The 14315-nt window shown below is 44.7% G+C and overlaps 1 protein-coding gene across 1 annotated transcript in view; it reads left to right on the top strand.

The window, feature by feature from the left end:
* flnba (filamin B a) overlaps positions 1-12483 on the top strand; it is a 111423-nt gene extending 98940 nt beyond the window's left edge. Inside the window, 8 exon segments of the mRNA XM_045705698.2 lie at positions 1229-1495; positions 1616-1753; positions 2947-3062; positions 5094-5226; positions 6022-6198; positions 8969-9187; positions 9288-9491; positions 11186-12483. Coding sequence (XP_045561654.2) covers positions 1229-1495; positions 1616-1753; positions 2947-3062; positions 5094-5226; positions 6022-6198; positions 8969-9187; positions 9288-9491; positions 11186-11373 — 1442 coding nt within the window. The 3' untranslated portion in view covers positions 11374-12483.
* Positions 12484-14315: the final 1832 nt, after the last annotated feature.

The raw sequence follows: 14315 nt of genomic DNA, 5'->3' as shown, positions 1-14315 counted from the left end.
GGGGAGAGACTGTGAGGGAGGGGGAGAGACTGTGAGGGAGGGGGAGAGACTGTGAGGGGGGGGAGAGACTGTGAGGGAGGGGGAGAGACTGTGAGGGAGGGGGAGAGACTGTGAGGGAGGGGGAGAGACTGTGAGGGAGGGGAGAGACTGTGAGGGAGGGGGAGAGACTGTGAGGGAGGGGGAGAGACTGTGAGGGAGGGGGAGAGACTGTGAGGGAGGGGGAGAGACTGTGAGGGAGGGGGAGAGACTGTGAGGGAGGGGGAGAGACTGGGAGAGACTGTGAGGGAGGGGGAGAGACTGTGAGGGAGGGGAGAGACTGTGAGGGAGGGGGAGAGACTGGGGGAGGGGAGAGACTGTGAGGGAGGGGGAGAGACTGTGAGGGAGGGGGAGAGACTGTGAGGGAGGGGGAGAGACTGTGAGGGAGGGGGAGAGACTGTGAGGGAGGGGGAGAGACTGTGAGGGAGGGGGAGAGACTGTGGGAGGGGAGAGACTGTGAGGGAGGGGGAGAGACTGGGAGAGACTGTGAGGGAGGGGGAGAGACTGGGAGAGACTGTGAGGGGGAGAGAGGGGAGAGACTGGAGGGGAGAGACTGTGGGAGAGAGGGGAGAGACTGGAGGGGAGAGACTGGGGAGAGACTGGGAGAGACTGTGAGGGAGGGGGAGAGACTGGGAGGGAGGGGGAGAGACTGGAGGGGAGAGACTGTGAGGGAGGGGGAGAGACTGGAGGGGAGAGACTGAGGGAGGGGGAGAGACTGGAGGGGAGAGACTGGGAGGGAGGGGGAGAGACTGGGAGGGAGGGGGAGAGACTGGGAGAGACTGTGAGGGAGGGGGAGAGACTGTGGAGGGGAGAGGGGAGAGACTGTGGGAGGGAGGGGGAGAGACTGGGAGAGACTGTGAGGGAGGGGGAGAGACTGTGGGAGGGAGGGGGAGAGACTGTGGGAGGGAGGGGGAGAGACTGTGGGAGGGAGGGGGAGAGACTGGGAGAGACTGGGAGGGAGGGGGAGAGACTGTGGGAGGGAGGGGGAGAGACACACTGGGAGGGAGGGGGAGAGACTGGGAGGGAGGGGGAGAGACTCCCTCCTGTTTTTTTTTTTCCTGCTGTGGACTAATACATCTCCTCTCTGCCCCTCTCTCCTCTCTGCCCCTCTCTCCTCTCTGCCCTCTCTCCCTCTGCCCCTCTCTCCTCTCTGCCCCTCTCTCCTCTCTGCCCCTCTCTGCCTCTCTGCCAGAGATGGACATCCATGACGTGACAGCCCAGGTAACCAGTCCCTCTGGCACCACAGAGAAGGCAGACATGGAGGCAGTGGGACCCAGCACCTACTGCGTACGCTTTGTTCCCCATGAGATGGGAATTCACACGGTGGATGTGAAATACAGGGACCAGCACATTCCCGGGAGCCCCTTCCAGTTCACTGTGGGGCCCCTGGGAGAGGGAGGGGCTGGGAAAGTCAGGGCCGGTGGGCCAGGCCTGGAGAAGGCTGAGTGTGGAGTACCAGGTAGAGATCTCTATCCGTCTCCCAGATCCCGAAAATATACCTTCATCACATCTCTCTCCATACGGGGGCGAATGATTCCTCTCTATAATATTGATGACGATGTCTCCTTTTTCCTCCAAGCTGAGTTTAGTATCTGGACACGCGAGGCTGGTGCCGGTGGCCTGTCGGTCGCTGTAGAGGGACCCAGCAGAGCTGAGATCTCCTTTGAAGACAGGAAGGATGGATCCTGTGAGGTGTCTTACGTAGCTCAGGAGCCTGGTAGGGACACAGCACCTGGTCACTGTCAACTATCTGTCCAGCACGTAGTTTAAAAATGTTTTTACTGTATATTTACGTCCTGTTGTTTTTACTAAATATCTGAAGGTGTAGTTGAATGGGTCAAGGTAGTAGTATAACTGGCTGTGTACTTGTACTTGCTTTCTAAATAGTAGACATTTTGGATATGTGAATAAGTAACGTTTTATAGTACGTGAATTTAAAATTGAGAATGCTTTAAATGCCAGGATGTTATACCCATTCCAGCTTGTAGTAGAATTCACTGCACGCTATTGAGGAAGAGAATCGTCTTATCGAGATCCACATGTTTGACAACATGCGCTGAATACTAATCTCCTCAGTCTCCTGGGGGGGGGGGGGTGTTTGTCGTGCCCGCTTCACAGCTGTCTTGGCGTGCTTGGACCGTGTTAGTTTGTTGGTGATGTGGACGCCAAGTAACTTGGAACTCTAAACCCGCTCCACTACAGCCCCGTCGATGAGAATGGGGGCCTGTTTGGGCCTCCTTTTCCTGTAGTCTTGATCATGTTGAGGGAGATGTTGTTGTCCTGGCACCACAGGGCCAGGTCTCTGACCTCCCTATAGGCCAGGTCTCTGACCTCCCTATAGGCCAGGTCTCTGACCTCCCTATAGGCCAGGTCTCTGACCTCCCTATAGGCCAGGTCTCTGACCTCCCTATAGGCCAGGTCTCTGACCTCCCTATAGGCCGTCTCATCGACATGTGAGCTGAGGGGGGAGAGTGTTGTACCAAAATGAACCAATGACAGGAATCAATGCAGTTGCGCATTGGATGATGCATTCTCAGTAGGAGGAGCCTAATCACATCAAATGTATTTATAAAGTCCTTCTTACATCAGCTGATATCTCAAAGTGCTGTACAGAAACCCAGCCTAAAACCCCCCCAAAACAGCAAGCAATGCAGGATGTAGAAGCACGGTGGCTAGGAAAAAACTCCCTAGAAAGGCCAGAACCTAGGAAGAATCCTACAGAGTTGATATTCTCAGTAGGAAGAGCCTAGCATGCTGAAATGTGTTGCTTACTGCATCTGGTTTTTACTAAATTATGTAAATAGTATGTGGTACGATTAGTACACAGTAGGTAGTGGACAAGCCAGATTTCAGACAGCCATGGTCCGGACAGTACCAGAATGATTTGTCAACACACATCTTTCTCCACAGGTGACTACGAGGTGTCTGTGAAGTTCAACGAGGAACACGTCCCAGACAGCCCGTACCTTGTGCCAGTCATGGCGCCTACGGACGACGCCCGCCGTCTCACTGTTGCTAGTCTTCAGGTGAGACACGAAAGAAACATACCCACACCGACGCCATGTCCGCAGCTATTCTGTTAACTCCTAACACCCGTTCATTAGTGAGATCCGCTCTCTCTCGCTCTCTCTCGCTCTCTCTCGCTCTCTCTCGCTCTCTCTCGCTCTCTCTCGCTCTCTCTCGCTCTCTCTCGCTCTCTCTCGCTCTCGCCTGGAATTGTTACGTCGACTTAAAATAGATTGAATGGAGATGTAAGGTTAACGGTCAGCCCCTCAGCTGTAATATCTTTCAGTCAGATTGGATAACGGGTTTTAATAACTATTGTATGTTTCTAAACCCTTCTCCTCGTATTTTGAATGAAGCGTCACCAGTATGATCTGTAGAGACCAGATGAGCTAGGCTGTGTTACAGATCAGGGAGTATCGTTCTGCCTTCACTAAAGGTCTCAGCTGGGTGATGAAGACATATGACATGGTACCACGTAAGGACTATGGACCGGACCTGTTGCCTGTAAATGATCAACAATAGCACTTAAACCGTTTTTTTATTTTTTATAAAGCCAACTTCCTGTTGGAGATACCAGGTGCTCTTTATACAGACGTACACAGGTTAAACACATACCCCATGTACTCACACGCAGCGTTAGAGTGCACACGCACACCGAGAGAAATCCAATATTTTAATTTGTCACTTGATTTTGATAGTTCCCACCTAGTAAGCCAAGCCGTTTTCTGTGAGCTGCAGTATCTATGTACCATCTATTGGCAACTGTCCAAATAGTGTGAGCTTTTATTCCGTTGTTGTGAAATAGCTGCGGGACATCCTTCAAACTGGTGTGGGACTCTGGTGTTTCTCTTGTGTTTCAGTTAAAGGCTTTTAACAGCATCATCATCCTTCTGGCTCTCTGCTTGGTTGGCTAATGCAGAGAGAGGAAGACCCCCCCCCCCCCCCAACTTAATCTGACCTGGTTTAGTCTTCTACAACCTTTTTAGTAACTTGATTTTAGTTCTGTCCCCTTTCCTGACCCTGTTATCTCCTGATGTCCTGTCCCTATAGACCTGTCCTGACCCTGATGTCCCCTGTCCTGTCTCCTGACCCTATAGACCTGTCCTGACCCTGATATCTCCTGATGTCCCCTGTCCTGTCTCCTGACCCTGATGTCCCCTGTCCTGTAGTCTCCTGTCCCTATAGACCTGTCCTGACCCTGATGTCCCCTGTCCTGTCTCCTGACCCTGATGTCCTGTAGTCTCCTGTCCCTATAGACCTGTCCTGACCCTGATGTCCCCTGTCATGTCTCCTGACCCTGATGTCCCCTGTCATGTCTCCTGACCCTGATGTCCCCTGTCATGTCTCCTGACCCTGATGTCCCCTGTCATGTCTCCTGACCCTGATGTCCCCTGTCATGTCTCCTGACCCTGATGTCTCCTGTCCTGACCCTATAGACCTGTCCTGTCTACAGTAGAGTACCTAATTGGACTCAGGTCCACCTCTCTATGCGTTAGCTGGTCCAAGCTGAGCACAGGTCAAATACAAAGGTGGTTATCAGATCCTAAGAAGTGTTAAGAAGTGTTAAGAAGTGTTAAGAAGTGTTAAGAAGTGTTAAGAAGTGTTAAGAAGTGTTAAGAAGTGTTAAGAAGTGTTAAGAAGTGTTAAGAAGTGTTAAGAAGTGTTAAGAAGCGAGTCTCTCCCCAGCCCAGAGGGTCATCCTGAACAAGCTCCTGTGGCAGCAGTTAATCTTGGTTGGAATGTAAAGAGCATTGAATGAGGAGTTGTTTAGAGTGCAGGGTGATTTGTAGATTCTGTGCAGTAGGAAAACTCAAGCTGATTGTCTCCAACGTGGGGGAATTACCTTGATTTTTATAAAATGGTAACCAAAATGTTGGATACAATTTATAATAGTCATGTATTCTTGGCTCTGAAGTGGCAATGCAAGCCACAGCCTTGGCTGACCAATCAGACCTGCGCTGATGATTGGTTCTCCATGGGACACTCCCTCTGACTGGGTGTGTAGAACATTTGGGAGGGGCTTTACTAACCTGTCGATTGGCTGCCTCCAGGAGTCTGGCCTCAAGGTAAACCACCCAGCATCCTTTGCGGTACATCTGAACGGTGCCAAGGGAACCATCGATGCCAAGGCCCACTCGCCTTCCGGAGCTCTGGAGGAATGTGCTGTGTCTCAACTAGAGCAGGGTGAGGTTTCCCAGGGGGAAGGGCGTTCCTCCCCCCCCCCCCCCCCCCCCCCCCCCCCCCCCCCCGGTGTCCGCCGAGGCGTTGGGTTACACTGCCTTTAGAAAGTATTCACACCCCTTGACTTTTTCCACATTTTGTTACAGCCTGAATTTGAAATGAATTAAATTCAGATTGTTGACACTGGCCTGCCCATAATATCAAAGTGGAATTATGTTTTTAGAAATGTTTAAGAATTAATTAGACATCAAGCTGAAGTGTCTTGATTTAATAAGTAATTATTCAACCCCTTTGTTATGGTAAAGCTAAATAAGTTCATGAGTAAAAATGTGCTGAACAAATCACATAATAAGTTGCATGGACTCAGTCTGTGCAATAATAGTGTTTAACATGATTTTTGAATGACTACCTCATCTCTGTTCCCCAACACATACAATTATCTGTAAGGTCCCTCAGTCGAGCAGTGAACTTTAAACAGATTCCACCACAAAGACCAGGGAGGTTTTCCAACGCCTCGCAAAGAAGGGCACCTATTGGTAGATGGGTATAAATATATAACATTTACGTCATTTAGCAGACGCTCTTATCCAGAGCGACTTACAAATTTATATAAGGCAGACATTGAATATCCCTTTAAGCATAAAGTTATTAATTACACTTTGTCTAGGTGTACTGATACACCATGTAATGTGGAATAAGTCCAAGGGGTATACTTTCTGAATGCTCAGTATATGTGTCGCTCCAAATCCCTTATTCAGAGTGTTGATTAAACCGTTTATCTGTTCCTTCTCCCTCCAGATAAGTATGCTATCAGGTTCATCCCGCGTGAGAACGGGCTCCACTCCATCGACGTTAAGTTCAACGGCAGTCACATCCCCGGTAGTCCCTTCCAGGTGCGGGTGGGAGAGCCTGGTCAGAGCGCAGACGCTGGGCTGGTCACTGCACACGGAGCTGGACTGGAGAGGGGGATCACAGGTGATCTTGTTACCACGTTACTCTGACCTTAACACAGCCTTTCGTCACTCTAGTAAGCGAAAAGGTTGCTGGATCGAATCCCCCGAGCTGACAAGGTACAACATCTGTCGTTCTGCCCCTGAACAAGGCAGTTAACCCACTGTTCCTAGGCCGTCATTGAAAATAAGAATTTGTTCTTAACTGACTTGCCTAGTTAAATATTCTACTGTTGCTGCTACTACAGTACTACCTCACGTTGAGCTTACTGGTCTTTCATATTGGACTCACATCTGTACTGGCATTAGACAAGATCTGACCAATTAGGGCAAGGGTTTTTCCCGAAGTATAACCTAAATGGTAACTGGTAAATATCCCCAGTACTCAACCCCAAGTTCAAACTGCTCCACCCATAGTTATACCTCCAGTATCCTGCACCTTAGAAGCCCCATGCAGGCTAGACTACACCAGGCTTTACCAGATCATGCTAGACTTGAGAACCTCCCGTCCCCCCCCCCCGCCCCCTCTCTCTCCCGTCCCCCCCCCCCGTCCCCCCCCCCCCGCCCGCTCGCTCACTCTCTCCTGTCCGTCCCTGGTAATAGTTTTAATAATCAGATGTGGATCAGGCTACCAGTTTATTTGTCTATAGATCTGATCCTAACATGTGCTCTGTCAGGTTTTCTAAGTTGTGTTTTAATTGTCTGCACACACACCATCACATCCTGGTAACGCATTAATGTGTCTCCATAAAACTGGTGTTACCAACAGCATTATGTTACTGTCTGGGGTGTATCATAGTCCTTCCTGTTTCTGTCTCTATCCCAGTGAGAGGGTGCAACCCAAACGACACCCTATTTAGTGCACTACTTTTGACCGGAGCCCGTGACACTGAAAAACCGAGTGATGCATTCACTAACAATCTGAGACATAATCTGTTTATAAAAATAAAAAAAACTGCCATGATTCAATGTGAAAGTTATGTCTAGAGAACATATTAAACAAATTCTCAATTTTATACTCCGATTTCAATAACGAGCATGAAAGTATGGAGTAGGAAAGGCCAGAGGTCTGGATAACATATGTGGGTCGTGTCCCACACGGTACCCTATTTCCTACAACAGTAGTGTACTATGTCGGGAATATGGTGCCATTTTGACATGCAGCCAATGTTTTTTTTAAGAGAGCTGTAGTGTTTGAATGGTGGTGAAGAAGAACAGGCTTATGGAGGAAACATAAATCAGGTCTTTATGGTGGCCTGATCTCCCAGCATACAGATTCCTTATATAGTGCACTACTTTTGTAGGTGGTGGTAGTAGTGCACTATGTAGGGAAAAGGACACCATTTGGGAAGCAGACAAGACCTGGGTTAAAATACTGTTCTAAATCATTTCAAGTAATTAAGCTGTAGACTGGCAGAATTAAAAACAATAGAATGGTCACAAATGTGCAAACCTAGCTCATCTGGCATGTGAAGCAGAAAGTATTTCAAATATGTCAAATTGTACTTAACTCAGGTCTGATGTATACCTACTGTAGATCAGTGTCAGACAGATTTATATATTTTATGTTTAGTGAGCAGACCGATCAGAGACGGGTTTATATCTGTTCTTCTGGTTTCAGTACAGTACATATGTCTGTCACATGGCTGGTGAGGTTAAATCATTGGCGTGTGGATGAGGTTAAATCATTGGCGTGTGGATGAGGTTAAATCATTGGCGTGTGGATGAGGTTAAATCATTGGCGTGTGGATGAGGTTAAATCATTGGCGTGTGGATGAGGTTAAATCATTGGCGTGTGGATGAGGTTAAATCATTGGCGTGTGGATGAGGTTAAATCATTGGCGTGTGGGTGAGGTTAAATCATTGGCGTGTGGGTGAGGTTAAATCATTGGCGTGTGGGTGAGGTTAAATCATTGGCGTGTGGGTGAGGTTAAATCATTGGCGTGTGGGTGAGGTTAAATCATTGGCGTGTGGGTGAGGTTAAATCATTGGCGTGTGGGTGAGGTTAAATCATTGGCGTGTGGGTGAGGTTAAATCATTGGCGTGTGGGTGAGGTTAAATCATTGGCGTGTGGGTGAGGTTAAATCATTGGCGTGTGGGTGAGGTTAAATCATTGGCGTGTGGGTGAGGTTAAATCATTGGCGTGTGGGTGAGGTTAAATCATTGGCGTGTGGGTGAGGTTAAATCATTGGCGTGTGGGTGAGGTTAAATCATTGGCGTGTGGGTGAGGTTAAATCATTGGCGTGTGGGTGAGGTTAAATCATTGGCGTGTGGGTGAGGTTAAATCATTGGCGTGTGGGTGAGGTTAAATCATTGGCGTGTGGGTGAGGTTAAATCATTGGCGTGTGGATGAGGTTAAATCATTGGCGTGTGGATGAGGTTAAATCATTGGCGTGTGGATGAGGTTAAATCATTGGCGTGTGGATGAGGTTAAATCATTGGCGTGTGGATGAGGTTAAATCATTGGCGTGTGGATGAGGTTAAATCATTGGCGTGTGGATGAGGTTAAATCATTGGCGTGTGGATGAGGTTAAATCATTGGCGTCTGGGTGAGTCTCACATGGTTATAATGGTAGTTCCAGATCCTAAAGGAAAGGTTGCTTATCTTTTCCATTCATTTTGGACTGTGGCATATGGCTGGATCTACTAAACAGATGGCCTGGGACTTGGACTTGGACTTGAGTTTCCTTTAACCTTGTCCAAACCAATACTCAAACCCCCCCGCGGGCAGGATTCTGCTCCAACCCTGTCCTAAACCTACCTTAACCCTCTCTCTTCCTCTGTCTTGTCTCTAGGCCAGCAGTCAGAGTTCATCATCAACAACACCAAGGCGGGCCCCGGTGCCCTGGCGGTGACTATTGAGGGCCCCTCCAAGGTCAAGATGGACTGCCAGGAGTGTCCAGAGGGATACAAGGTCCAATACACTCCCATGGCACCTGGGAGCTACCTGGTTTCTATCAAATACGGAGGACCCAACCACATCACTGGCAGCCCCTTCAAGGCCAAAGTCACAGGTAGGTCTGCAGTAGAACCCTATTCCCTATGGAGTGCACTACTTTTTCTTTACCAGGGACACAGGTTATTGACTTGAGTCAATCTCTTCCCTCCTCTCAGGTCAGCGCCTGGTGAATGTGAGTAATGCCAGTGAGACTTCCTCCTTGATGGTGGAGTCGGTAACCAAATCATCCAGTACAAATTCCCAGAGCGCACTGCCTCGTTCTGCCTCCGACGCCAGTAAGGTGGCCACCCGCGGCCCAGGCCTCAGCAAGGCCTACATGGGCCAGAGGACCAGCTTCTCCGTCGACTGCAGCAAGGCTGGTAAGGAGACATTTTATTACTCAAAGCGACTTTGGTCCTTAAGTTTATTATTATCATTATTCCTTCCTGCTCCTATTATTTATCATTATTAGTCCTATTATTCCTATTATCATTATTCCTATTATCATTATTCCTATTATCATTATTCCTATTATCCTTATTCCTATTATCATTATTAGTCCTATTATCATTATTCCTTATTACTCCTTATTATTCCTATTATCATTATTCCTATTATCATTATTAGTCCTATTATTATTATTCCTATTATCATTATTCCTATTATCATTATTATTCCTATTATCATTATTCCTATTCCTCATTATTCCTATTATCATTATTCCTATTATCATTATTCCTATTATCATTATTCCTATTATCATTATTCCTATTATCATTATTCCTATTATCATTATTAGTCCTATTATCTCCTATTATCATTATTCCTATTATCATTATTACTCCTATTATCCATTATCTATTCCTATTATCATTATTCCTATTATCATTATTATTCCTATTATCCATTATCTATTCCTATTATCATTATTCCATTCCCTATTATCTTATCCATTATCTATTCCTATTATCATTATTATTCCTATTATCATTATTATTCCTATTATCTTATCCATTATCTATTCCTATTATCATTATTATTCCTATTATCATTATTCCTATTATCATTATTCATTCCCTATTATCATTATTCCTATTATCATTATTATTCCTATTATCATTATTCCTATTATCATTATTCCTATTATCATTATTCCTATTATCATTATTATTCCTATTATCATTATTCCATTCCTATTATCTATTCCTATTATCATTATTATTCCTATTATCTATTCCTATTATCTTATCCATTATTATTCCTATTATCATTATTATTCCTATTATCATATTATCATTATTCCTATTATCATTATTACTCCTATTATTCATATTATCATTATTCCTATTATCATTATTCCCTATTATCCATTATCTATTCCTATTATCTATTCCTATTATCTTATCACTCCTATTTTTCCTATTATCATTATTCCTATTATCATTATTCCTATTATCATTATTCCCTATTATCCATTATCTATTCCTATTATTATTCCTATTATCATTATTCCTATTATCATTATTCCTATTATCATTATTATTCCTATTATCATTATTATTCCTATTATTTATCATTATTATTCCTATTATTTATCATTATTTTTCCTATTATCATTATTTCTATTATTCCTATTATCATTATTCCTGCTATAATTATTCCTATCGTTATTCCTGCTATTACTTTTATTATTCCTGCTCTTATGATTTTTTTTTATTATTGTTTATTATTCCTATTATCATTATTTCTATTCTTCCTGCTGTTATTGTTATTGTTGTTATTATTTGTTATTATTCCTATTAGTAGTAGGTAACATTAGTTTACCGGGAGCTTAACTCAACCTGACAGAAACAAGATGACAGACTTGTTTGTCTTCTAGGTTTAGGTTAGAATGTGGTTACTGTATTATCTCTGTTATTAACGTTGTCATTATACTACTGTGTGATCCCTTTCCATCTGTAATGCTGTGTGGTAGAGCATTCCAATGTTGCTTTGTTACATGGCTTCTGGGAAACGGCTGCTTTGGCTCCCATCAGTTAATCAACAAATAAATCATGTTTCCTGTGTCCTGTAGGTAAGAACATGCTGCTGGTGGGAGTCCACGGCCCTCACATCCCCTGTGAGGAGGTATCAGTGAAACACATGGGTAACATGCAGTACAATGTCTCCTATATCCTCAAGGAGAAAGGCAGCTACGTCCTGGCTGTCAAGTGGGGCGAAGATCACGTCCCCGGCTCCCCCTTCCATGTCAGTGTTCCCTAGAGAAGCCCCAAATGGCACCCTATTCCCTCTGTAGTGCACTACTTTGACCAATACTGCGTTAGGAATAGTGTATGCTTTATTGTCCTCTATTCACCTCTGTCCTCTGTCCCGTCTGTCAGACTGTCCTCTGTCCCGTCTGCCAGACTGTCCTCTGTCCCGTCTGCCAGACTGTCCTCTGTCCCGTCTGCCAGACTGTCCTCTGTCCCGTCTGCCAGACTGTCCTCTGTCCCGTCTGCCAGACTGTCCTCTGTCCCGTCTGCCAGACTGTCCTCTGTCCCGTCTGCCAGACTGTCCTCTGTCCCGTCTGCCAGACTGTCCTCTGTCCCGTCTGTCTGCCAGACTGTCCTCTGTCCCGTCTGTCTGCCAGACTGTCCTGGAGGAGAGGAACTCCATATTTGTTTAAACACAAAACCCCTTTAATACACCCTGTAGTTATTACGAATGGAACAATTTGCACTCAACAATATTTCATAATATAGGTTAAGTGAATTGATTTTGTTATCAACTAAATATGTCAAACCAGTTAACAGAGCCCAAATGATTAAGTCAAGACTAAGTATTTTTGTTTTGTTTACTACTGATGGTTGTGGTTATGAGATTGTACAGCAACACTAGAGATGTGATCTTATGATTCCAGGTCCAACCATGCTAACTGCTGCACAAGGTTACTACTCGATCAATCCCTAATTGTTCTGTTTCTACAAACTGCTGTTTTGTGTTTTTTTTTTTTGGACTAGACTGAGGTCTGTCTTTATGTATGATGAGTTAAATGTGCTCTGCAAAAGCTGGAGTGTCCTGGGTTTGTACTGTCATATTCAGATATGTTCTTGGTTTAGCTGTTGTTCCTAAGTCTTACGCATTATAACGATGTAATGTAGGTCAACAGGAAAAGAGATGCAACTGAATGACATGGTAGTCTACTCTCTTAACGTTGGACTTTGTAGTAATCTGATTAGTTTCTGTTCAGCTTTTCAATTAGCATTTTAACTTCATCTGTACGTCAAATCTTCTCTTACCGAAAACCATCTGTCTCGAGGACTTTGCCAATCCCTGTCCTTTTATAACCTGTATCTTCAGCAATAACTTCTGAGAATAAAATATGTATTTGTACTTCTGATGCCTGTCTGTTATTTTATTTAATCAGTGCTTGTTTTGATACACAAGGGATGAAAGTTAAAATGACAAAAGCTTTTTTTCCCCCCTCTTGTTAGTTATTGGGTGGCATAATGTGAGAATACATGCCCAGAATTTATGTACATTTGATCATTTAAAATAAGCTGCATGTGGTGTATTGACAAATCTCCTATTAGAGAGACAAGGAAACTTCCGGAGTATTCCAAGCATTGACAATACGGTAATGAGTATTAAGATGGACTGTATAAGGACATGGTGATGTAGAACAGAGTTCATCATATCAGGAAGTAGTCACACCCATTCACTTTTTCCACATTTTGTTGTTGCAGCCTGAATTTGAAATGGTTTAAATTGAGATTGTCACTGGCCTACACACAATACACTGTTTTATTCACATTTTTACAAATTAATAAAATATTCAAGCTGAAATGTTTTCAAGTATTCAACGCCTTTGTTATTGCAAGGCTAAATAATTTAGAGTAAGAATGTGCTTAACAAGTCACGTAAGTTGCATGGACTCACTCTGTGCAATAATACAACTTAGCCAAATACATTTAAACTCAGTTTTTCACAATTCCTGACATTTAATCCTAGTAAAAATTCATTGTCTTAGGTCAGTTAGGATCACTTTATTTTAAGAATGTGAAATGTCAGAATAATATTAGAGAGAATTATTTATTTCAGATTCTTTCTTTCATCACATTCCCAGTGGGTCAGAAGTTTACATACACTTAAACAATTTCAAAGGCAATGCTACAAAATACTAATTAACTTCGGTCAAATGTTTCGGGTAGCCTTCCACAAGCTTCCCACAATAAGTTGGGTGAATTTTGGCCCATTCCTCCTGACAGAGCTGGTGTAACTGAGTCAGGTTTGTAGGCCTCCTTGCTCGCACATGCTTTTTCAGTTCTGCCCACAAATTTTCTACAGGATTGAGGTCAGGGCTTTGGGATGGCCACTCCAATACCTTGACTTTGTTGTCCTTAAGCCATTTTGCCACAACTTTGGAAGTATGCTTGGGGTCATTGTCCATTTGGAAGACCCATTTGCGACCAAGCTTTAACTTCCTGACTGATGTCTTGAGATGTTGCTTCAATATATCCACATAATGTTCCTCCCTCATGATGCCATCTATTTTGTGAAGTGCACCAGTCCCTCCTGCAGCAAAGCACCCCCACAACATGATGCTGCCACCCCCGTGCTTCACGGTTGGGATGGTGTTCTTTGGCTTGCAAGCCTCCCCTTTTTTCCTCCAAACATAACGATGGTCATTATGTCCAAACAGTTCTATTTTTGTTTCATCAGACCAGAGGACATTTCTCCAAAAAGTACAATCTTTGTCCCTATGTGCAGTTGCAAACTGTAGTCTGGCTTTATGGCGGTTTTGGAGCAGTGGCTGCTTCCTTGCTGAGCGGCCTTTCAGGTTATGTCGATTATAGGACTTGTTTTACTGTGGATATAGATACTTTTGTACCTGTTTCCTCCAGGATCTTCACAAGGTCCTTTGCTGTTGTTCTGGGATTGATTTGCAATTTTCGCACCAAAGTACGTTAATCTCTAGGAGACAGAACGCGTCTCCTTCCTGAGCGGTATGACGGCTGCGTGGTCCCATGGTGTTTATACTTGCGTACTATTGTTTGTACAGATGAATGTGGTTCCTTCAGGCATTTGGAAATTGCTCCCAAGGATGAACCAGACTTGTGGAGGTCTACAATTTTTTTCTGAGGTCTTGGCTGATTTCTTTTGATTTTCCCATGATGTCATGCAAAGAGGCACTGAGTTTGAAGGTAGGCCTTGAAATACATCCA

Source organism: Salmo salar, chromosome 22, assembly GCF_965601325.2.
Source record: "Salmo salar chromosome 22, fSalSal1, whole genome shotgun sequence".
NCBI classification, from domain to species: domain Eukaryota; kingdom Metazoa; phylum Chordata; class Actinopteri; order Salmoniformes; family Salmonidae; genus Salmo; species Salmo salar.
This window is presented reverse-complemented; position numbering and strand designations above follow the sequence as displayed.